At 44.9% G+C, this 26,105-nt stretch overlaps 1 protein-coding gene across 3 annotated transcripts in view; it reads right to left on the bottom strand.

The window, feature by feature from the left end:
- Window positions 1-2,543: 2,543 nt before the first annotated feature.
- ARG2 (arginase 2) overlaps window positions 2,544-26,105 on the bottom strand; it is a 164,930-nt gene continuing 141,368 nt past the window's right edge. The window contains exons 1-8 of one of the 3 annotated variants that reach the window (XM_073566800.1): window positions 21,057-21,306; window positions 13,601-13,673; window positions 12,421-12,598; window positions 12,140-12,299; window positions 11,013-11,107; window positions 9,172-9,276; window positions 8,767-8,903; window positions 2,544-3,985 (exon numbers count right to left, since the gene is read on the bottom strand). In XM_073566800.1, coding sequence (XP_073422901.1) covers window positions 3,957-3,985; window positions 8,767-8,903; window positions 9,172-9,276; window positions 11,013-11,107; window positions 12,140-12,299; window positions 12,421-12,598; window positions 13,601-13,673; window positions 21,057-21,173 — 894 coding nt within the window. In that variant the 5' untranslated portion in view covers window positions 21,174-21,306 and the 3' untranslated portion in view covers window positions 2,544-3,956. Of the gene's footprint in view, window positions 3,986-5,522; window positions 7,341-8,766; window positions 8,904-9,171; window positions 9,277-11,012; window positions 11,108-12,139; window positions 12,300-12,420; window positions 12,599-13,600; window positions 13,674-21,056; window positions 21,307-26,105 lie in introns of those variants that run through there. The other 2 variants (XM_073566798.1, XM_073566799.1) reach the window with 2 other exon arrangements.

Genomic DNA, 26,105 nt, shown 5'->3' on the forward strand with positions numbered 1-26,105 from the left:
CCGAGCATGGTATGCAAAACTAATACAACTAGTCGCAGACGGCTCTGCTTTCTCAGGGCCCGATTTACCACTAGAACTCCGGGGCCCTGTCTTTGACGGGGTGGCCGTTGAATCCTGGTTTTTAGCACAGGCTGGGTTCTCTCACAACGTGATTTCCACCGTGATTAGTGCTAGGAAGCCTGTGTCCAGGTGTATCTGATCACCGCACCTGGAAAATCTTCTTTTCATGGTGCAAGGATCATGGTCGATCTCTCGTGTTCTCCATTCCGGCCATATTGGAGTTCCTTCAATCCGGATTAAAATCAGGCCTCGCGCTTGTCAGTGTTTTTCCAATGCAAAATTGCCACCAAACCTCAGGTCAAGATGTTTGTTCAAGGAGTTTCCCATGTGGTGCCTCCTTATAGAAGGCCAATGGAATCATGGGACCTTAACCTGGTTCTCGGGGCCTTACAGGAGGCTCCTTTCGAACCGCTACAGGATGTGTCATTGACCATCCTCTCTTGGAAAGTGGCCTTTCTACTGGCAATTACGTCAATCAGTCGAGTTTCGGAATTGGCAGCCCTGTCCTGCCGTTCTCCGTTCCTGAATTTTCATCAGGACAAGGTAGTTCTCAGGACGTCCCCATCCTTCCTGCCCAAGGTCGTCTCCTCTTTCCATCTCAACAAGGAAATTGTTTTGCCTTCCTTTTGTCCGGCGCCAGTCCATCACATTGAGAAGGCCCTCCACACCCTGGATGTGGTTAAGGCGCTGAGACAGTACATCTCACGGACGGCTCCCTTCTGCAAGTCAGATGCCCTGTTCATACTTCCAGAGGGGCATAGTAAGGGTCTAGCCGCTTCAAAAGCAATGCTAGCCAGGTGGATTTGCTCAGCGATTCTGGAATCCTACCGTGTCACGAACGCGCCTGTCCCAGCGGGGATTAAGGCGTACTCAACTCAGTCAGTGGGCGCCTCTTGGGCCATTCGGCACCAGGCCTCGGCAGAACAGGTCTGCAAGGCTGCGACTTGGTCCAGTCTGAATACTTTTACAAAACATTACCAAATTCATTCTGAGGCCTCTGCGGATGCAGCTCTCGGCAGACGCATCCTGCAATCGGCAGTACCTCAGTGTTGACTCAGTGGTACATGGAGTATTAGCATATGTATGCTCCCCACCCAGGGACTGCTTTAGGACGTCCCACTGTCTGTCCCCCAATGAGGCGTAGGAGAAATGGGGATTTTTGTGTACTCACCGTAAAATCCTTTTCTCTGAGCCATTCAGCTCCCGCCCTGTTTAGCCTACTGGCTCATTTGTAGCATTCTTAGGTTTTGACATAGTTATGGCTATTGATGACTGTTTAAGCTCCTACTGCTTTTTTCACTGAACTGGAGATATCTCAACCAGCGAGAGGGTGTATACTGCAGGGGACGAGTTAACTTTTTTTTTCTGGTTTACTTTGTGTCCTCCTAGTGGCAAGCAGCATAACACCCACTGTCTGTGTCCCCCAATGAATGGGTCGGAGAAAAGGATTTTACGGTGAGTACACAAAAATCCCTATTTTAAATTATGGTTCTCTAAATGGACATATGTGGGTCGCTTGTTTTAACTATAATATAGGATATGGATCCGCAACAGTGATTTAATGTATCTAGCAGTTGTGACCTGGTTAATGAGCACCAAAGGCACTTTATATTATATGATTTGTGGTTGTTAATTGCTCCCTCACCTTTTACTATTGCGTCTGGACACACTGGACTTTGTGTGCAACCTTTCTGTCTCTAGTACTAAGACCTTTTGTCAGATATTGATTATTTTTACTATATACTGAATTGTCTTGTAATTAATAAAATTTGCATATTTTTTTTCTATACAAATTTTGTGGACTCTGACTCTGTATAATAACCCCTTCATGACCCATGACGCCTACGTAGGCGTCATGAAAAGTCGTGCCCAAACGACCCATGCTATAAATAGCGTTCCTGCGGGTCGGGTGACTGGGGTCACTGAAATGTCACCCGACCCGCAGATACAGGACAACATGCAGTTAAGCCCGGGGGGTGGCTTTGCACCCACGTGGTTAGGATCGCTCTGATTGGCTGTTTCACTTTTAACAGCCAATCAGAGCGATAGTAATATTTCATCAATGAAAATTGCTGAAATATTACAATCCAGCCATGGCGGATGCTGCACTAGCATCTGACATGGCTGGAGACACTAACATGACACCCCGCCACGGACTGACGGCAGCGATGGGCCGCTGCCGTCACGATCTACTCCCCCTTCCCTCCTGTCCCCCCCCGCTGTCCGATTTTTTTTCCCCCCCCTCACCCTCCCCAGTACCTCATTTCCCGCTCTGCCTCCCGGTGTCCCGCCGTCCCTCCTGCATGGGCGCCGCCATCTTGGAAAATGGCGTGCGCATGCGCAGTGCGCCTGCCGGCATTTCCCGGCTGCAGATTCATTTTTATTTTGATCACTGTGATAAACTCTCACAGTGATCAAAATAAAAAAAAAAAAAAAGTAAATCACCGCCCCCCCTTATCACCCCCATAGGCAGGCACATGTAATAAAATAAAGAAAATATTTTTATTTTTCAATTAGGGCTAGGGTTAGGGTTGGTATTAGGGTTAGGGTTGGAATTGGGGTGGAATAAGGGTTAGGAATAGGTTTAGGGGTGGGTTGGGGTTGGGATTAGGGAAAGGCTTGTGGTTAGGGTTAGGGGTGTATTGGGGTTAGGGTTGTGGTTAGGGTTGGGATTAGGGTTAGGGGTGTCTTGGGGTTAGGATTGGAGCTAGAATTGAGGGGTTTCCACTGTTTAGGCACATCAGGGGGTCTCCAAACGCGACATAGAGCCACCCATTTATTCCAGCCAATTTTGCATTCAAAAAGTCAAACCGTGCTCCCTCCATTCCGAGCCCCGACGTGTGCCCAAACAGTGGTTTATCTACATATATGGGGTATCAGCGTACTCAGAAAAAATTGCACAACTTTGGGGGTCCATTTTCTCCTGTTACCCTTGGGAAAATAAAAAAATAGGGGGCTAAAAAATTATTTTGTGGAAAAACGCCTGGGCGTTAAAAAATTCTGTGAAGCACTTGGGGGTTCAAAGTTCTCACCACCCATCTAGATAAGTTCCTTGGGCGGTCTAGTTTCCAAAAAGGGTTTACTTGTGGGGGGTTTCCACTGTTTAGGCACATCAGGGGCTCTGCAAACGTAACATGACACCCACAGATCATTCCATCAAGTCGGCATTTCAAAACGTCACTACTTCCCTTCCAAGCCCCGACGTGTGCCCAAACAGTGGTTTCCCCCCCACATATGGGGTACCAGTGTACTCAGGACAAACTGGACAACAACTTTTGGGGTCCAATTTCTCCTGTTACAATTGTGAAAATAAAAATTAGTGGGCTAAAAAAATCATTTTTTGAGGGAAAAAAAAATATTTTTATTTTCACGACTCTGCGTTTGAACCTCCAGGTGCTTCACAGAAGTTTTCAAGTGCTGACTATGCATCTAGATAAGTTTCTTAGGGGGTCTAGTTTCCAAAATGGGGTCATTTGTGGGGGAGCTCCAAAGCTTAGGCGCACAGGGGCTCTCCAAACGCGACATAGCAACCGCTAAATATTCCAGCATATTTTCCATTCAAAAAGTCAAATGGCGCTCCTTCCCTTCTGAGCCCTGCCGTGCGCCCAAACAGTGGTTTATGACCACATATGAGGCATCGGTGTACTCAGGAGAAATTGCCCAACAAATTTTAGGATCCATTTTATCCTGTTGCCCATGTGAAAATGAAAAAATTGATGCTAAAAGAAAATTTTTGTTGGAAAAATTAAAATGTCCATTTTTTCCTTCCATGTTGCTTTAGTCCCTGTGAAGCACCTGCAGGGTTAATAATCTTCTTGAATGTAGTTTTGAGTAGCTTGAGGGGTGCAGTTTTTAGAATGGTGTCACTTTTGGGTATTTTCTGCCATATAGACCACTCAAAGTGACTTCAAATGTGAGGTGGTCCCTAAAAAAAAAATGGTTTTGTAAATTTTGTTGTAAAAATGAGAAATCGCTGGTCAACTTTTAACCCTTACAACGTCCTAACACAAAAAAGTTGTTTCCAAAATTGTGTTGATGTAAAGTAGACATGTGGGAAATGTTATTTATTAACTATTTTGTGTCACATAAGTCTCTGGTTTAACAGAATAAAAATTCAGAATTCGAAAATTGCGAAATGTTCAAAATTTTCACCAAATTTCCGTTTTTTTTCACAAACGTAAAAATTATTGACCTAAATTTACCACTATCATGAAGCCCAATATGTCATGAAAAAATAATCTCAGAATCGCTAGGATGCGTTGAAGCGTTCCTGAGTTATTACCTCATAAAGGGACACTGGTCAGAAATGCAAAAAATGGCCGGCCAAGTCATTAAGGTCAAAATAGGCTGGGTCATGAAGGGGTTAAAGTGTTTCTAGCTCAGCTCCCATTGAAGCGAATGTGATCTGAGCTTCAGTACCTGAAATTGGCCACTACAAGGTGTACAGAGCTGTGGTGCTCTGGCCCCATATACTACTTGGTTACAGTCACAGGAACTGATGATCTGACACCACCACCACCAATCTGGCCTGATATGATCCAGGTGTCGGACAGCCCCTTCTTAAGGGCCCGTTACACATAGCGATATCCCTAGCAATACCGCTGTAACGTCACTGGTTTTGTGACGTAGCAGCGATATCGCTACATGTGATACTTACCTCAGACCGGCTCCCCCGCTGATTATCGCTGATCGCGTGAGAACGTCCTGGACCATTTCTCATCGGGCACTTCCTGCTGTGGCGACGAGCGACGCGTGGACGCGGGCGGGAGGACGTCAGGATCGCCTGGTGTGACAGGCAAGTAGCGACCGCCGACCCCTGCGATGTCGCTGGTGAGATCTGCCTGTTTGGCAGCTCACTAGCGACCATTTAGCGATGCACCAGTGATCCTGACTGGGTCATATCGTGGTCGGGATCGCTGGTGCATCGCTAAGTGTAACGGTACACTTAAGGTCCATTCAGATGTATGGGTAACCTTGGGATATCTGGTGAAGAAATGAGGAATCTTAATTTTATTGTTTGCTGCGCGCTTGCTAGGTTACCAGCCACCTTTGCAATCGGTCAGCAATGGTAAGCTCCTAGGCAAGGAGTGCAGCGCACACAAGTACTCTACAATAGAGCTTGTAAGCGCTGCACTGAAAATGGTCAACTCATTGGATCCCTCTAGCTTCAATGTCCAATGCTGCACCTTACTTGCTGTCAGGGCCAAGGATAGGACGATTGTTTTGTTTTGGTTTGAACTGCCACTCAATGAGGAGCACACTGCCCCCGGCAAGCAGTCCAAATGGGTGACCGTGTACTAAGTGTTCTGGTCAGGATGATGGAGGAGGAACAGAATGACACCCATATGCCCAGATCGGGGCCGTACTGTGGGATAGATCACTGTCAGAATCTATATTATATGTACAAATCTATAAAGAAAACACCCACACATGGATGAGAAGCGATCCACAGGCTCAGACAATTTCCATTCTCAAGAAGTTTTATTAAAAAATATGTAAATTCAAACAATTCAGAGAATATATTTTCTATATCCACTACTTGTCTCTAGAAAGACAGATACAACGCTATATAGGAACCATCGGTAAATCTTCATCTACGACGGCTATTTGGTCTGCATGTTGGCTATGCTTCTCCCTCCAACACTGGTTAGTCTAGGTCAAGCATGTCTATGGCGGAAACACCATCCAATACTGAATACATAGAAATCAGGGGATCTGGAACTCCAGTAGGTTTGAGTAGGGCTCAAAAGGAAGTTTAAAGGAAGGAACAACTCGAGTATGTTGTAAATGTCTGATATATGCAGGGACCCCCTCGTGTCTTCATTCACGTGTGGTATACCACAAATGCAGGCCAGCCCATGCAAATGAATGGAGAGAGCTGTGTTCGCACAGCCTCCTTATGGACTTGCATCTATCAGATGTGTAATCTCCTTAAAGGAATTGTCAACTGTTGAGGACATTTTATTTATTCTTTTACTTGTATTTGGGGCTAAATATAGGGTTTTTTTCGATCTTGGTTCATTAAAAATGTTGCACCAGTGTTGACCATCTAGCAGGAGGAAACTAAATATCCATCAGTGAGTGTGTTCGTACAGTTTAACTCTATCCTGTAGTTTTTTTTTTGTTTTTGAGTTTCTCAACTCATTTTTGATTATATCGAAGTCATTAAATGTTGAATGATGCAAAGTTTGCAACGAAACACAATTGCAAAACATATTATTGGCCCCAAATACATGCATTTAAGTATTAAAAAAAAATAATTTATCTCCAAAAGGTGGACAACCTTTATACTGTCTCAGATGAGGCTATTCCTTTTAAGACCTTATTTACGCAGCGTACTATTGGTTTAGATCAAACGGATGCCTGTACCACAGAGACCTCGGCCACCCTATGCCATATGGAGCTGCATTACTTGTGTGTAAACCAGCCTTTAGTGGTGTCTAACCTGCTGGAAGAACTACAACTCCCAGCATAGTGGGGGTTAGTTTCCCTTAATAGCTTATATTTCCCAAACAAGCCTTATGACGCGGCCTTGACATGCATTAGTGTAGCACCAGGTAATGCTTGTAATGAACCCCGCCATCGGTACAGTCAGTGGTTCTGGACCTTCAGTATCCAATGTGGATGTCTGTAGATTTCAGTCCATAAAATTGCAGGAAAATTTGCTATATTGCATCAGTAAGGTTTGTAAAATAGCATTTCCCAGGACGAAAAAGAAAAAAAAAAAAAAAAACACTTCACGATGCACCTGGGGTAACCTTTTTGTTTTTCTGCTAAAATCTTCAAACATGGTTCCCTTGAATGAGCACAAAAACAAAAAAAGCAAAACGGAATAATAAGTAAGAGAACCCTAAGGTGTCAGTAGTTTACGCCATTAGTAGATAATTTCGGCTGTTGTGGCCACCAACTAGAACATTGGATCGGTCTCTATCGCTGCCATGTTGTCCGTACTATTGCCTCGCTCTAGCACTTGGTCTCTATTACAGTCACTGGCCAAAGTCGGGACAGCGAGTTTTATTGACAGCCGTAAGTGCATTGTGTTCTTTCATAAGTCATTGTCCATCCTCATCCCTCTTAAATCCGTATCTGCTCTTCGTTGTCAGAGTCGAAGGCCGTGCCAGGTGTCGGCAGCTCATCTATAATCCTGTGAGCGCATTCTCTTGTCTGGCCAAGACACGATGCAACAACATCCACGGCTAAGCTGGCGGTGGCCTTGACTTCATCGGAGGTGGCTCCAAGAATAGGGTTGACTTCTACCAAATCTAGAGCGGAAAGCATTCCTACAGGGAGAAGATGCATGAGTGTGGCAGCTACAGGGAAAAAAATCTGTTTTTTTACTTCTGCCCCATTGCCCCCTGGTGTATAATATCTGACCAACTCCCTGTTTTCAAACCTTCTCTGGTATAACATGAGCACAAACACTGCACCCCCATTGGGAGCTTTATGGCCGAGCAGCTACATGCAGCTTTACATCACCGAGCTCCAAGCACAATGCCAAGCGGTGGATGGAGTGGTGTAAAGCTGCCACCACTGGACTCTGGAAGAAACGTGTTCTGTGCAGTGATGGATCACACTTCTATCCTATGGATGAGTCTGGTTTTTGGTGACTGCCAGGACAACGTTACACCAACTGCATTGTGCAGCTCTACGGTTTGGTAGAGTTGGGATATTGCTATGGGATGTTTTCAGGGACAATTCTAGCTTTCAGCTTAGTGAAATCATTTTGGGGAAGGCCATTTTCTATGCTCATGACTGTGCCCAGTGCGCAAGGTCCGTAAAGACACGGCGGAGTTTGGTGGGAGAACATGACCGGCTGCACAGAGCCCCGGAACTCAACCCTATCCAACACCATTGGGACAAGCTAGAGTAGAGATTGTGACCCCGACCTATCCTCCAACATCAGTGTCTAACAAATTCTCAAAATTTCCCATAGACACCTCCAAATTCTTCTAGAAATCCTTCCCAGAAGATCAGGAGCTGTCATAAGGTGGGACCAGCTCCATACTAATGGTCTATGGATCTAGAATGGAAGGTCAGAAAAGATCCTGGAGGTGTTCAGTAGGGTGGCACAATACCAATGTCCATACAGAGTATCATTGCACCCTAGGCCATGGTCACATAATGTCGTGCCCCGATTACTCCATTGAGGGGCTTGTATCTGAATGCTTGAAAAACAGAACGCCCTCTGACAGATCCATTGTGTTCAATGATGCAAACAGCGGACAACATGTGAAAGTCTGGGCTCAGCGATGCCTCCTTTCGAACAATGTTCGTCTTTTTTAGCTGGAAGCAATAGAATAGTCTATTATCCTATTGTAGCTAACTCAAAAGATGGACAACACTGATTTTTTTTTCCCCAGAGTCCAGACTTAAATATTTTGGAGCTTGTTTGCCTCATTGTATTTACAAGAATGGAGGGAATCACGTCGGCGCTTCAATAAGGTTTCCCTTAGCACCAACGCATTTCGTCGCCTTTCTCAAGGTCAAAAAAACAAAAACATGTTTGCCTCATTGACCTGAATGAGGTGCTGGCAGGTGTCACCTTCTGCTAACAAACTCCTTAGATGTTTCGGTCAGTAGTGTCTACAGCATCTGAGGGGTTTAATAGCCCCGATTAGAGGTCACTGTGACCCTAGCAGGCAATCCTCACCAGGCTTCCATGTACAAGTACAGCACGGATCCTTAGGTGATTTAACTTATACTCACCAGTGTTATGGATTTCTTCTGTGATATATATTCCTTCCCGGTACGTCAAGCCTCCAATCACAGGGGTTCCTGTAGCTGGCGCCAGGGTTGGATCAAAAGCATCAATGTCAAAGCTTAGGTGAATGGCCCTCTGTCTCCTAATGCATGGAATAAAAGCCGTAAGAGCCATTGTCATCTCCTCCATAGGAAAGTTCATAGGGTCTAATGGATATGCAGAATTCTACTTATGTATAGGGTCAGAGGTGAAGGAGCACTTATAGGAGTTTATGAGCCCATACTATACCTCCAATATTGTGATAACACTAAATGTTGTAATAAAGATGTAATCTCCAGATGATACTGGCATGCCAAGTATCTTCTGGTGATTACATATAATATATACCATAAATAATCATCCACATTTACCTTCCCAGCAGCTGATCAAATGTTCTCTCCATCACTTTCTGGATTCCAATGCGATCAATTTGTCTCATTGAGTAATATGTGATATTATACTTCTTCAGAATGAACCTGAAATTACACAAAACAGGTGAGTGCCACGTCACAGTAGACTGCGATCCAAGAGCGCGAAGGATAGGTGATAACATGCCGATCGCCTTCTGATCCCGAGGACTTTCCTTCTCATATAACTCCATTAATACAGAGTTTCCATGGCAAGTGGACCAGCCAGGAAGGAAAGTGGAAATTCTGATCTGACTACTGTGGGGAGTCAAGTCATTCATATATATATTATTTTTTTACCTTCTGCAGTTCAATTTTGTTTCTTCACCATAAATTTGTCATACTTAAATAGCCCCCCACAGAACTACAGTATTCTTTTATTTTTAGTTAAAACAAAAGAGAAAACTCTAGCGCCACTTATTGAAGGTAGAAAACGCATCAGAGGCATCTCACCCAGCCAACCAGTTTTCCATGCTTTGCACTGGTGAGGGGCAAGAACTCTCAAATAAGGCTATCTGATTTGGCTTCTTATCCTAAGTCATGTGGCAAGTCCCCTTTGAAGGGTCAATATTCATTTTTAGGAGTTCTACTGCTATTAGGCGACGCTACGGTTTCTGTCATCTTTCCTTCTGAAGAGAGATCTTGATAAAGACCTTACGTCGAAGTGCGTAGATCTGTGTTTCCATGCAGTGTTGCCAGACATTTTGTGCCTTGAGAATATTTTAATGCCATTTTGACAATAAATATTTGTTTTTAACCGTCACCCGACATCGCTAGATCCTTCCATTTTTTGTACTGATGTTTCTTTCTGAAGAGAATATTTGCACATCTAATTTCCAAGGGTAGCACTGCATGGCCTATAAGTCTCCCTACACTGACTTGCTGCTCTCCAAAAGGAGAAATTTTATCCCGTAGGCACACTTTATTTAAAACAAAAACCCTTGATCTCGCCTCTCCGCAGGAGATTTGATAAACTTATGATCAGTGGGAGTCCAACTTCTGAGACCTTCACGGATATGAAGAAGAGGGGTCTAATGTCCCATGTGGAAAGGGAGCTGTGGTGCTCAAGTCTGACCACTGCGCCAATCACTGTCTATAATAGTGGTGGTCACACCACCATTCCCATAGAAGGAAATGAAGTGATGATGCCACATGCGCAATACGCGCTCTTCACATGGAGGAAATGGGATCTTATTTCTTAAATTGGTCAGGATGGATTGGTAATAAACACCATTTAAGGGTCAACCTCTTTGAATAACAGGTTGCCTGTTGAAAAGTTCTATGTACTGCTGTCATGGTCACAAAAAACATTTAAGGGGAATCTGTGACTAGGTTTTTGCTACCGCATTTGAGAGCAGGATAGTACATGAGCAGACCCCTGATTCCAGTGATGTATGACTTACTGGGCTGCCGGCTTCAGTTTTGATAAAAACCTGTTTCTCTGCTGCAGATCTAGCAGTGCTCTGAATGTGAAGCTTTGTGTAACCCCACCCACATCACTGATTGGCAGATTTCTGTGCACATTGTGGTGGGCGTGGGGTGCACAGAGCAGAAGGACTACATGGCATGAGACAACTAGTCCTCTAGTGATAATCTCCTGCTGAGAAAACACTGATTTTATCAAAACTAAAGCAAACAGCCCAGTAAGTGACACATTGCTGGAATCGGGGTCTGTCTCTTAATTATGTTGCTCTCAGATTAAGTGGTAAAAATCTGCTGACAGATTCCCATTAAGGGGTTACAATGCCTCTATAACGTATAGCACCCCATAATAAGGAAAGAAAACAAATCATTGCTCAACTTACTGCTCAGCTGGATCCAGGTCTCGTAAGCCGATGTATACAACATCCGATGTAGAAATACAGGGTTTTGTCCAAGAGAAACCAGGAATTAAAGGCACCTGCAAAAATAATGCAACAAATATGGTTTAAATGATATATTACCAGAGCAGCCTGGAAACTGGCATTTGGGGGGCCGAGAGAAAAAAGTAACAGCCTTGTTAAGTGACCCCAGTAGCTCCAAACTATTCATGAAGAAAAATTACTCAGAGCTTTACTTTGATTATCCCCGTACTCTCAGATATATTGATCTCATGTGATAATGTGAGAAATAGAAAGTCTGCAAATCACCTAATGTAAAAATATGTGGCCTTATCCCTGAAAAGATCACTTCCAATTGCTGGCCACTACAGGGTCTCCCATCTGTCTAACTTTCTGTCCACTGCCTGTTGTCTAGTGCAATCCGTCAATACAACATGGGTTACAGGAAGATGCGTGTGGATCTTTGTCTCTCTACAGGAGGAGGGGGTGGGACGTTGCCTCCTTGCTCTTGCTCTACTGTCAGTCAGATTGCATACAGGCATAACAGTAGCAGAGAGGTGGGCTTTTAAATCAGGGAAGGCAATCCATAGGACAATGGCAGCAGCAATAGAATTTGGGAAAGAGACGATCCAGCACCTACAGTGCTGGCAGAATGCTAAAGAGAAACCTTCCGCTAAAATCAGCATGAGAAATGGGAGCATTTCTGGACACATTACATGGGTATGTGCACCAGGTTAAACTTAGATGAGGTTTTGTGTGAAAGGATAGTAACACTTTAAGTTATACCCATTCACTGGATTAGGTAAAATGAAGAGTTACCTTAAGAGAAAAATTTTTTTCACCAGTAATCAATTTGCCGCACCCCGGTCAGTCGACTGTGGACCACAGCCCTGCAAAACGCCTCCTACCTGTCGGCATCCCTGGCTCCTCTTCTGATTTGTAGTCCTGGAGCGATGTCATTGTGGCCACGTGACGTTGTGCCAGGAGTGCAAAGAGGAGCCGGGAAGCCAGCAGGTAGGAGGCGTTCCGCAGGGCTCTGGTATGGTAGCCATGGACGATTGACCAGGGTCTGGAGAATGAATTCGCTCATCTCTAATCACCAGTGGTTATACCTTGTCCTGCAGCTCCTTTAAAAGAAAGGACACTGGCTGACCGTGGAGATTTCCAGAAGACGTTGTCAGTGGGGTGTTGATATCTGCGTGTGCGTCCACCCAAATTAGACACAGGTCTGGATAATGCTGAGCATGGCCACTGACTGAGCCTAGGGCCAAACTGAGACAAAAAAAGTAAAAAACAAATGATGTTAGTAGTATGCATAGTAAAAATATAAGCCTCACCGCCACAGTGACAAACAGTTATACCTAATGTTGGGTAACATGCTCCTCACACTTACCTGTGATCTCCTCCTAGGGTTACACACGTGTGACCGGCTCCGATTACTCTGTTCACCTCTTTAGCCAACCTATGACAGGCAAGCCCAACTGTCCGAGGGTATCTGACGGTGTTATTGTACAGTTCATCATCAGGGACCTGGACAAAGTTCAGATCTCCAACATCATATACGTTGCATCCTAGGGGACAAAACAAAGGCTTGATAGCTACCGGGCTCCTCAAAACTCTTAATAGTAGCCCCAGTCATAAAAGAGTTTGCCAAAACAGGACACAAATTTCATTATTTGTGTTGTAATATTCTTTAAAGCTAAAATGAGTATTCCAGTCTTCAAAAATGATCAATTATACCCTGACTAGCCAATCACTTTTAGAATAGTGTGAGTCCCTCTTGGATGGGTGCACATCCCACTTGCTGATTAAGTCATCTCCTCCCGGAATGATCTTGCAAATAACAGGAGTAACAGGAAAAACCACTGATCTACAGTAGGTGGATATTTTTCACTTAAACAGGTCCTGTCACCAGGTCAAAAAGTGACCAGCTTTTGCTCTTCTTTTATACCCACTGATCCCGAGTATGCCTTTGTTTTTTTAATTTCACCACATGGTTCCAGAAATATGTATGGTTTTTACAAAAAGTATAGCTCATAGGATCCCCGGGGGCGTGTCTTTAAACTGCTCTGCATAATTACCCTGTGAGTAATGCCCCTTTATTAAACACCATAAAAATTAGCACAAAATAAAAAGATCCACATCCCTGGAACCAAATAATAAATTATTAAAAAAAAAACAAAACACAGACACAGAAATACTTGGGAGCAACGGGAAGAGCAAAACCTTGTCACTTTTGACAGGTTCTTAAGCAACAATCTTATAAAATGCATGAAGTATTTAATTTAATAAGATATACATAAAGAAATTCTTCCAGAGGATACAGTCTTTATAAAGACATAAGGAGTGTCTTGGCGGATCTGCGGGGGAGTGGCCCAAAAGGCGGTCGGTAAGATAGGAATAAAGAAAGGAGAACTGGAATATCAGCAAAATCGACCCAAAGCTTCCAGGTTTTCAGAAGGAGCTCCATCAGGTCTGTAAGGGTGGTATTCATTTTTTTTCGGGAGTCATTCGTGTCACACTCAGCTTTTCTGAAGAGTGGAATACTCCTAAAATCAAAAGCAGATTCTTACCAATGCTTGACAATCTTTCAATCAGTCCGGCACTTCTGATAGCTGCTGGTCCGTGTTCTACCCCTTGCCATTTCTAAAAAAAAATAAAGTGCACAGGTTTTAGATCACTGATGCACCGGAACCATGATGGGGTTTATAGGTTATGTTGCTGCTGACAGCTCTTATTATGCCTGGTGCTTATTTTATGATTATCCAAAAAGTATGATTAAGTATAAATAACGAATGGACGAGTAGAGTGTAGAATAATGGATGATAGGACTGATCACGGTTGTTTGGGTGTTCCCTACATGCAACTTGCTGAACCTGAATGACTAAAGCTGGTTAATACAGAACTTGCTGTTTCCCTGACTCTCCAAATAAAAAAAAATCTTGTTAAAAAGCCCCGGAGTGTTGTAGTCTGCAGTTAGGAAGACTCCCAAACTCCCTGACTGCTTCCTTAATGATAAGGCAGAGCACTCACACTCTGCCTGATCACTCAGACTGTGTGTCTTCTCATAGCAGGAGAGAACGTGTTGTGTAGGTAGGGCATCACCCATTTACAGTGGCTCCTCTAGTTGCAGTACAGGGTTGAGGTGAAAGTTGATCAAGCCCTGAAAGAAGCCAGAAGCCACTGTAATCATATCTGACTCTTTCATTGGTCAAAGGAGGGGTTTTTTGAGTGGATCCTTTAAAAAAAAAACCAAAAAACGCTTGGGAAAGACTTAATAATCATTTAAATGGGGTGTTCACACCGAGTGGAAAAATCTTCCCCAAATACTCAAAACTCCTCCAAAACTTTCCTCTCCAAAAAAAAACCTCTGCAAAAGAAGTCTGTTCAAAGAGAGATCAAGCATGTGAACCTCTGCTCCATTCATTAACTATGGAACTGTTAGAAATAGTCGAGCACTAAATACAGCTTTCTCAGAAAGTCCCATAGGCGATGAATGGTGCAGAGATTGAGCTTGTGAACCTCTGCTCCATTCACTTACTATGGGACTGTCAGAAATAGTCAAGCACTGTGCTAAGCTTTCTCCGGCAGTCTCATAGGCGATGAATGGTGCAGAGACTGAGCATACCCAATACATGAAAGCACAGCCCCAATACTGAGTGGATCACTGGGAGTCTGACTGATCCATACGTCTTACTCTATCCTATGGATAACTTGTAATCTTGGGACTAACCCTATACATCCCCCAGTTTTATACCAGGAAACACGCCAGCTTTCACAGTAATTCATTGCAGTCTATGGTGTATATTCATTCATCTAACTTGTTTTTTTAAAGGTTCTTTTATCCCAGAACAGCACAGCATTACAAAATGTTCCCAGCTCTGGTCCAAAATATTTCTCTTTCCAGAACAATTGGGTATTGTGTAGGAACGGTCCCTGGGAGTGAGGATGATGTCTGCTGTAGGCATTTGTAACTTGAACTCTGTGTCCCATGAAGCTTGGCCCTGAATGGAAGATAAGTTTACGGAGAGAAGAAGCGGTAATCTGAAATGACCTTCCTATGTAACGAACTACGCAAAATGCCACGAAAAGAGGAGCTGGACGGGATGTTCTACGGCCCTACAGGAGATAAAGCACGATAGTGAGACATGGCTAGGGAGTCATTCCAGGTCCTCAACCATGGAGTCCTGAGAGCACGGATCCAACTATAGCAAAATGTGCCCCCTCGCCATATCCCTCCAAGCCTTCACAACCAGCCGACTACTTATATGTAGAGCCCTATAAAAGGCTTCCAGCTTTGTACCTCGGTCACCTCCATGCACCTCACTGATGGCGCTCCTCCAGACATAAGGCCTATCTATCTTCATTTTTTGAGAGGCTGAATGATCTTATATTACTCCCTCTTATCAGTCATTTCAGACTGGACAGAGGACAACCAATGATACCAATATTTTGATGTCCCAAATTAAGACATTTAAGCCTTCAAAATGCCCCCGCACACCCATTTTTTGGTATGAACCTTACCTTCTGTGGTTCGGTTCCTGGGATTATCCTGGCTAAAAATCGGGCCTGTTGACAAGTATGGCTGACTGAATTTATTCCATAGAACTAGTGTTAAAAAGTACAAACCAAAGCCTGGGCTACACAGAGACTCTGGAAGGGACACAGGTTGCATGGCCAATAGATTGGTGCAGCATAATGCAGGGGAATGGGGTCACACTGGTTGCTGATGACCATGTGCTTCCTGAGCATTGTCTGTTCAGGCCAGTGGTATGGTGGGGCGCTGAACTGCGCCATCTCTAATGCTGCAAGTAGCGGTAGCATTGCAGCTCAGGGATGCGGAATCTGGCCAGATCCTGAAGATCCGGGGAGCTCGGAGCAGCGCTTACAAGATCTATAGGAAATAGAATTACAAGAGCTTTCAGTGCTTAGGAAACCGACCACCTCTGATCGGTTACCGGCCGCCGCTGCAGCCCAACACTACACTAGTTCTTGAGAACGGAGAGGCTTTTTAATAAGAGGTACATTGCAAAGTTGCTTGTTTGTTTTTTATGAGCACTTTTCAATTTTACCAATTTCTGATCATGAGCAAAATCGTTTAGACAAAGGGGTCTATCTCTGCCTCATCCACTTGCAATAACTAATATAGACCATTAGACAAGTGTGGCGCTGTTTCTGGAAAAGTCAACCTTTTTTTTTTTTTCTTAGATTAACCACCCTTCTTCTTGGACTTACATCCGCCCAATCACCATATAATAAATAAATTGTGTGTGTGTATATATATATATATATATATATATATATATATATATATATATATGTATATATATATATTACACTTACTTGTGTTTTACTTTTAATGTACTGAAATAAAGATTTTTTTTAGCCCTTAAAAAAGCCTTATTCTTAGTGTTACTATATCTATATGTCCAAAAGACTGTGAGCCAGTAATGCAGCCGAGGACCGACGTGTACCAATATACCGGCCAAACTGGAAATGCGGCTGCCAGAACGCCACTTCCTAAAATAAAGTAGATTAGTCATGTAGTAAGCGAGTCAGATTACTGGTGTAGAACAAGTCCTTCCTATACGAGGGTGAGTCAGGCCGCGGATGGAGTAACACCTAACACACTCCATCAGGAAGCCTTCGTCAATGACGGACGTGACGTATTTCCTAATGGTTGGCCATTTATGTTTGGCCAGAGAAAATTTCCCAATGTTCGCGCTGATTGTGAAACCCCAATAAGTTTGGCTTAAGCAATAGAAGCTGAGGAACGTAGTAAAGAAATAAACATAAAACAGGCTGCTAGGGGTTGTCCACCTTTCAGGACAAATTTCTTTTTAACTTAAAAAAGGTATGTATTTGGGTCTACTAATTACAACTGGGTTTCATTAAACATGTTGCACTGTGTGTTGCTGGCTGCAGAATGAAATAACCGAGAAACCATCAGTGAGCTGGACATGCCGATCTGATGCCACACTGGCAACCTAGCAGTGCCTACAGTGAAAAAGAATAGGTACACAAAAAGGATCAGGTTTACAAATAATGGACACAGTGGTCAAAAACCTATGTTATAGACATGGACCTATTAAAATGTATATGGAAAAAAAACTCTTACCCATAATATAAAGCACAAAGCAGGGTCACCACAAATGCATATCTTCAATGCGCGTTTCACATATGATGATCTTGCATGCCATTATCCTACAGCTCCTTAAATACCGTAGTTAGTGATCATGTGATTGCCAAATAACTAATAGCATCCGCTCTCATCGGCGCATGCGCACGGCGCCACATGTGCCAACCGCGCAGACATCAATGTAGTCTGTGAATGTACGCAAAGCAGATATGCGTCACCATGGGGTGGAGTGGCTCGCACATCAAATCCCATAAGAAAACAAGTATATCAATGTGGGGGAGTGTTTAATGTGATGCAGGCAGTAATTAAAGTGCCAGTGCACAAGTGATGATGAAGTGATAAAACAGTACAAAATCAGTTATTTTGCTCTGTTTTATCATCTCATCCTAACTTAGGTTCTTGTTTATAATGTGGGTTTTTTGACTGTTGATCCTTTTTCTGTACCTATTCTGCTATACGCACTGCTAGGTTGCCAGTGTGCTGTCATTTGTCATCTTATGTGTTTTCTGACTACTCAGATATTTTAGAAATGTCTTCCTAATAAAAAGTATACGTTTTTAGCAAAAAACTCTTTTCTCTTGTTTTTGTAGTTTGTGTATGGGTAGGTAGACCGGCAGGAATAGAGGAAGCTGACTAGACATTTGGTCGTCTATATCATCCAGAAAGAATAAACTCAAATATCGGATATCCGCCAACCTAAGAGGTAGACACTGGGAATTGTGACCCACAGGGATGGTCCCGTTCATCATATGTGGCCATCTCTAAAAAGTTGTTAAGTATCTGGGAGGCAAAGTAAAAAAACAGTGAATGAGAAAGACATTGGCCGGACTTTTGATGGTTCATCGGGTGGAACGATGACCCATCCACAGCATTTACTGAAGAGGAGTCTTGGCAACTATTTCACCATTTGGCAGGGTACGTCTTACAAGGTCCAGTAATATCTCATCTTCCAGTACATTGTCCAAAACATGAAATCAGTCAACCTCTTCAGCTCCGGTCATACGAGGACATGGGCTGAATGGAGCATGTCCATGTGTGACTGACTCAATGACAGATGATCGTAGAAAATCTCACAAGACAATTTTGCATAAATGTAGTTTATAGCTTTATGGGAACGGTTCTTTAGTGAGCAAGGTCCCTAGGCTAAAGACATAGAGGGGAGAGCTTCATGGAAGAACATGACTGGCCACACACAGCCCCATCCAACACTTATGTTTGGACCTAGAACGGAGATGTGAGCCCGACCTCTCCCCAACACCCACAAATGTTCAAAAATTTCCCAAAGCGCTGTCAAAATCTTATAGAAAACATTCCCAAAAGAGCACAGGTTCTTATATCTGAGAAGTGAGGCCAACTCCTTATTACTGGATCCCCATTTTGGCAGCATCAGTCTGTCCATGACAATGCAATTTCTCCTTCCTGCAGAGTTTCCTCTCCGTGCCAAGCGAAATGAATATGCAACAGCAGCTGGATGTCTGTGACATTGCCCATTACAATTGCACAAGCCTTCTATAATTAGATGCATTAGTGCCGACATCAGAGGAAAATAGGATCTAGGAGCAGAACGTTCACCTTGGAATCAAGTTACAGGTTGGAGGAAAATGCATGAAAAGTGCAAAGAACTTCTAAAGACAAAATCCCCACCTTCTATTGATTCCAATGGGAGATGAGATAAATTGGGGATGAAGTCGGCGTCAGCAGATTTTCACTGCGCAGTAATATTTCCTACCTTGGAGACTTTCTAGATACCAGACTGAAAATTCTCATTTTTTCTCATTTCCTAAACTTCAAACAAGTTGTAGTTTTAATACATCTTTGTGCCCTAAGTTTATTACACTGGTGAGAATTTTTTTTTTTTTTGACAAATCACCCTGTAATGCTCTGTTTCACCTGCGGAGGCACTGTAGGGAAATTACTGATAGGTTTCTGTCACATATAGGGTCCCAGAAGCAGGACATCCTCGGACCCGACTACTGCAGTGGATTTATTGGTCGCCGAATTTCACATTAAAAACTGCATAAACTATAAAATACATTACTTTGGACCTGATGAGGCTGGTCAACTTGCTATGAAAAAACACATTTGAATGGTTGTGTATTCCCTTTTGAAAGTTTCCCAACCTAATTAATGTTAAAAAGGAGCAATTTAATATTAGGATTAGACAGACATCCTAAACCTTTAAGGAGTATTTTAGTAGGGGCATTGAGGGGCATCTAGCATAAGAATGATTGATTTTACTGAAAGTTAAGTTTACTGCTCTTTTCTCACATTACACTATATTGATTATATGGTGAAATAGCGCTTAGTCCTGTCTGCAATGTCTAAAGTGAGTCCTACCAAAAAAAGCTGAGAAACGCCTGATGTAACACTGATGTAATATCTGCCCTGTCTGAATCCCAGAAATAGCAACACCAACATTTACCCATAATAGGGGAATCACTTATCCTACATGGCGAGACTCCTATAATGAAGCAGGGAAGAGAGATAGAGACAGAGAGAGAAAAAGAAGGAGAGATCAAGACTGAGAGAGAAAAAGAAGAGATCGAGACAGAGAGAAAAAAGGAGAGATCGAGACGGAAAGAAAAAAAGGAAGAGATCAAGACAGAGAGAGAAAAGTAAGAGATCGAGACAGAGAGAGAAAAGTACGAGATCGAGACAGAGAGAGAAAAGTACGAGATCGAGACAGAGAGAGAAAAGTACGAGATCGAGACAGAGAGAGAAAAGTACGAGATCGAGACAGAGAGAGAAAAGTACGAGATCGAGACAGAGAGAGAAAAGTACGAGATCGAGACAGAGAGAGAAAAGGACGAGATCGAGACAGAGAGAGAAAAGGAAGAGATCGAGACAGAGAGAGAAAAGGAAGAGATCGAGACAGAGAGAGAAAAGGAAGAGATCGAGACAGAGAGAGAAAAGGAAGAGATCGAGACAGAGAGAGAAAAGTAAGAGATCGAGGCAGAGAGAGAAAAGTAAGAGATCGAGGCAGAGAGAGAAAAGTAAGAGATCGAGACCGAGAGAAAAAAGGAAGAGATCGAGACAGAGAGAGAAAAGTACGAGATCGAGACAGAGAGAAAAAAGGAAGAGATCGAGACAGAGAGAGAAAAGTAAGAGATCGAGGCAGAGAGAGAAAAGTACGAGATCGAGACAGAGAGAAAAAAGGAAGAGATCGAGACAGAGAGAGAAAAGTACGAGATCGAGACAGAGAGAGAAAAGTACGAGATCGAGACAGAGAGAAAAAAGGAAGAGATTGAGACAGAGAGAAAAAAAGGAGAGATCGAGACAGAGAAAAAAAAGGAGAGATCGAGACAGAGAGAGAAAAGGAAGAAATAGAGACAGTGACAGATGAAAAAAAAGAAGTGATGGAGAGAGAGGAAAAAGGAGAGATCGAGAAAGAGATGGAGAGAAAAAAATGAGTGACAGAGGAAAAAAAAGAGAGCGAGAGAAAGAATTAGATATGAGATAGAGAGATTATAGATAGATAATATGGATGCAAGATCCGGCCGATCATACAGACCTTGTCTTGCTGACAATTACTCCTTTCCTATACATGTAACCTCCTGACCCCTCCTCTCAAGCAGGCTCTGTACACTTCTCGCCTCCCGATGCTTTTCTCACCTGTCTCTCATCCAGCAGTCTCTTTCTACCTTCCGTCTATCTCTCCCCTCCTCTCTATCTGGTGTGATCAGACATGTTAGCCATAGATCACAGGGCTACTGCCCCCATTCTCCCCTCCGCTACCCCCATCCCCACTTGCTGCCTCCATTTTCATCCAGTCTCCCCATACTGCCCCAGTCTCCCCCACAGCCCCCCGTCTCCCCCCTACAGCCCCCCAGTTTCCCCCTCCTGCCCCCAGTCTCCCCCAGCTGCAGTGTGATGTGACGGTGACACCTCACCTGCCCCTTGGAGAAGGGCGCCCCGATGATGGCTATGGAGTGCAGCGTCTTCCTCTGCAGGCTCTGGGTGTTGCTCGTCTTCTTGAGCAGCTGTAGGATGCCGGAACGGAGCGCCATGTCTGGAGATGCTGGGCTGCGGCAGGGATGCGGTACTGATGCGGCGCTGCGCTCTGCCTCCGCTCACAGTTCTTTGTTGCCTGATGACCCAGCACAATGTGTTGACAGCGGGATTTCATAGGCTACTACGGGACACACCGACCCCGCCCACTCTGTGACGTCAGAGTGGATGTTACCATTCCACCAATCCGGGGGGCGCGATACGGAGGTGTGTGGGACACTGCCCGCCATACGCCCCTCTGTGTAGTAACATTTGTGTCTGCGGCCAGAATGAGCCGGCGTTGGCAGGTGATACTGGAACACTGGAATGTTACCGTCATCACCTTCCTCCGCCATGGCCGGGGGGACCGATACCACTCTAATCCCGCTGCTGCTAATGACGCAGCTAGCATCCTGGCCGTTACGCAAACCGTGTGTTGCTAGGTGACCGGCCACAGTCATTACCTATCATTTTCTCATTATCAGGTGACCCCCCATCGTGTTACATGAAATAATATTAACCAATCACAGCACAGATTTTATTTTCTTAACACACGTTAGGATATGAAAGCCTAACTCTGATTGGTAGCCATGGGGGTACAGAGACTTTTTTCTATTGGACAGTTTTGAGGCCCAATCAAACCTATTGACTCTTAGCAACCAATTCGAGCACAGATTTAACCCACGAAAAGCCCTAGAATTGTGGCACTTCCATCACTATATCAACCCAGCTACAGGGCAAGGAAGCCTGTGCCAGGCAAAGTGATACATTCTTTATGGAAACAAATATAACAAATACAGATCAACATAAAGGGGAAACGAATGCAAAAATGGCTGCCTGCACGGGAGGTATACTCTTGCTATTGTATTGAGTTGCAGCAAGGGGCTCAGTACTGCACTGCCAGGTTGTATACCCTATTCTGCCTATATACATATTATTACGCTTCATCTACCTCTTTACCATACTTGCTGCTATTCACTACTCTAGTGTATGAGGTGTTGGCCTAATCTGTCTGAGCTGAGCATGTATTGGTTATCAACTAGTGGCCCTCTTGTATTTGCCATGCATTTAATTACTCAGTCCACTAGGACATTAAGGCCGGCATCGCCCATGCGAGGAATACGGCCAAGTCTCGCATGTTAATACCCGGCACTGCCGCTGGCACTCGGGAGCAGAGCGTGCGGCCACATGTATTGCTCTGCGGCCGCACGCTCCGCTTCCGAGTGCCGACGGCAGTGCCGGGTATTAACATGTGAGACTCGGCTATATTCCTCGCATGTGTGATCCCGGCCTTACAAGTATTGTGGCACTATTGTTTGCACTTTAAAAATCCAGCCGATTGATACAGCTCATAATTTACCTGTTAGGATCAGCCGTTCTGTATAACCTTAACAGCAAGGGAAGGTTAACATATAAAGAACCTTATTGTGTGCAATAAAAATTGATATACAGTAGGTACGTTTGTGAACAAGGGTAGTGTAATATTTGTATGCAGATGAAAAGTGCCCCCCCCAAAGTCAATATTACTGGAGGGCCCTTGGCACCCCAATCCGACACCGCAACAGCATGTGTGTGGAATCTCCTTACACAATCAGACGTATACAGTGTTGGTCTGGCCTGGCGGGGTAGCGGGCAAATGCCCGGTGGGTCCCGATGAGAGGGAAAATAGGTCTCTGGGGCCCTTTAAAAACGCGGCCCCTTTAAAAGCGTTGGCCCTTTAAAAGTGCATCCCAGACTTTGCAGAGTCGCGCGCATGTACCGGCCTCTCTCTGACGCGGTGTCAGGCGACCATGGCTTGCTCCACTCCACAGAAAGGACCTTGCGTTCTGCCGTTCTTTATGGGCGGTGACACACCCCGCGCTCTCCTTTCCCGCTCTGTTGCTGGCTGCCTGGTTGGCTAATCTCGTGACGCCTCTGCTCTCCCAGCTGCTCCCAGCCTGCCTCCCACTCTGTACTGCTGGCTCCGACTGTGTGGTGAGTAGTGTAGAGTTTCTGTGTCCTGTCCGTGACCTCAGGCTCTCTCAGTCTCAGCTGTGCTCTGCCGACTCCCGCTGTCCTGCCGGCTGTGTGGTGTGATGAGTGAGTGTGACACAGTCTCACTCTCTTCTCTCCAGGCTCCCTCTGTCCTGCGGTCTGCCCTGTATACCATGGGGCTGTATACCATGTGGTGCTGTATACTATGGGGCTGTGTGATATACCATGGGGCTGTACTGTGTACCATGGGGCAGTGCTGTATACCATTGGGGCTGTATACTATGTGGTGCTGTATACCATGGGGCTGTGCTGTATACCATGGGCTGTGCTGTATACCATGGGGCTGTATACCATGTGGTGCTGTTTCCCATGGGGCAGGGCTATATACCATGTGGGTCTGTATACCATGGGGCAGTGCTGTATACCATGTGGGGCTGTATACCATGTGGTGCTGTATACCAAGGGGCAGTGCTGTATACCATGGGGCTGTATACCATGTGGTGCTGTATACTATGGGGCTGTGCTGCATACCATAGGGCAGTGCTGTTCATTTGCCGGGGGCGGGGCCTAGCTCTTGATGTGAGAAGTCGGGTGACTGTGCTTCTCTGCCACCATTAGCCTCAATTATCCTGCACAGAGCCCGAACCAGCGAATTCCTTTACCAGGATCAGATGTCTGAAGGTCCCAGGAGTCAGGGGCGAGCTTCTGCCAGAACAGGTATGTGAGGGGCATAGAGACAGATGAAGAAGGAAATGGAGGGAGTGAGAAGCACAGAGATGAGGAGGAAGACGATGAGGAGATGCCTGTGCTGAATGCAGAGCTGGAGCAGGAGGAAGAGGGGGATGGTGACACTGTGCAGTCAGCTGAAAGTGCAGATGTAGCAGAGCCCACCCTGCGGGATGTATTCCAAGCTGTCTTATACTGCAAGACTGCCTTAACTTCTCTAACAAAGCAGGTGAATTGCTTGAAAAAAGAAATGGGAGGCATAAAAACATCTATGCAGAAAGTTACAGCCAGATTAACTGAGGTGGAGGACAGAGTTGGTGTAACAGAAGATCACTTAACCTCAGTGCAAAAGACACAACAACAGCACACTCAGAGGATCACGGTAGTAGCCAATAAAAATGATGACCTGGAAAACCGGTCACGTAGGAACAATTTGCGCATTGTGGGCATCCCTGAGAGAGCTGAGGGTGCTGACCCCACAACCTTTATTGAAACCTGGCTGCTAGACAAGTTTGGTGCTGATAACTTGTCGAGAGTGTTTGCGGTGGAGTGTGCCCATCGCGTACCCATGAGACCCCCAGTGCCGGGAGATGGACCTCACACGATGCTAGCCAGAATCCTGAATTGCAGAGACAGGGACACTATCTTACGAAAGGCTGGAAAGTTGACAGATCTTAACCTGGAGAGCAAACGAATCGAAATATACCCGGATTACTCAGCCGAGGCGCAAAAGTTGCGACTGCAGTATGGCGACGTGAAGAAACAGCTCCGCTCTTTGCATTTGAAATACTCTACATTTTATCCTGCTAAATTAAGAGTGGAAGCTTTTGGAAAGGTCATTTTTTTTCCCGTCACCGGTTGAGGTTGCTTCGTGGTTGGAGCGCAACCGGAGCAAATTGAGAGAAGATAATGGCAATATGACCACATGACCCTGCTAGACTGATCACTGGACAGGGTTGTGGCGCTGCTTTACTCTGCGAAATAGGAGCGCAGAGGAGGGGGAGAACTCCCCACTGGGATCTACGTATTATGGTTAATTGTTTGACTAATGGTTCGGGACTATGCATACTGTTGACAATATGGCGGAGAGGCTGCCAATGATGGAGGAGGACACGACGCATGTTGAAGTGCGGAATACTGAGAAGTTGCTCAGGTTCTTTGAGCTCCCACTCTCACATTGGGGAGAGAGTGACAACTGCAAAAGGGGAAGGGTGGGGGGAGGGGAAGCGGAGAGGGATGGGGGGAGGTGGGTGGGGCGGATTTGTAGGGAGATGGGGGTTTTCATGCTGTTTGACCGGATATGATTGGGACCACAATGTAATGATGTTACTTGATGATGATGGATTGTTCTTTCTAATGCACAATAAATAACCGTACTGTTCGGATGTTAAGTTGGAATGTACGTGGTATATCTGATAAGGTTAAGAGGGCGGCTGTTCTGAATCATATCAAATCCTGTGAACCTATGATCGCGTGCTTGCAGGAGACACATCTCACTAGAGACACTATGCACTGGTTGTCAAGAGCCTGGATGATAAAGACATATCATTCTACTTATTCCTCGTACTCTAGTGGCTTTATATATCCCTCCACCTTACTCTAAAAAGAAACTACAAGCAGTACTGGAACTGACGGGCAGATGGGGGGAGACTCCGCTGTTGATTATGGGAGATGTTAACAACACTATGAATGATTATTGGGATAAAGTAAGACCGGCAGGTACGGAAGCTGGACAGGACAGGATGACTGCCTTTGGCAAGTATGTAGGGGAACTTGGGCTGGTAGATCTGTGGAGAGTACGAAATGAGGGTGAGAGGACTTTTTCATGTCATTCAGCAACACATGGAACACTGTCGAGGATAGACCTGGCTTTGGGGGATACCGCTATGGACGGGATGGTGGGGGAGGTGGAATACCTACAGAGGACTCTCTCGGATCATGGTCCTATGGTGGTCACGCTTCTGGTGAGATCTGCTCAGGGTCAGAGGGGAGGTTGGCGTCTTCACCCGACGTGGCTTAAAGTGGTGGACATGGGTGGCATAGCCAAAGAGCTAGAGCACTTCTTCCAAATGAACGAAGGGAGTACTGAGGCCACAATGGTATGGGATGCCATGAAGGCGTTTACGAGGGGACTTTTTATAAGTGAGATTGCGAGGTGTAAGACCAAAACTAAATTGGCAGATCAACAAATAAAGGATGACCTGACAAGAGCGGAGGCAGACATGATTTTGGCGCCAACAAGTGAAGCTCAC

The sequence above is a fragment of the Dendrobates tinctorius genome, unplaced genomic scaffold (genome assembly GCF_039654945.1).
Source record: "Dendrobates tinctorius isolate UK_male_01 unplaced genomic scaffold, ASM3965494v1 ptg000019l, whole genome shotgun sequence".
In the NCBI taxonomy this organism is placed as follows: domain Eukaryota; kingdom Metazoa; phylum Chordata; class Amphibia; order Anura; family Dendrobatidae; genus Dendrobates; species Dendrobates tinctorius.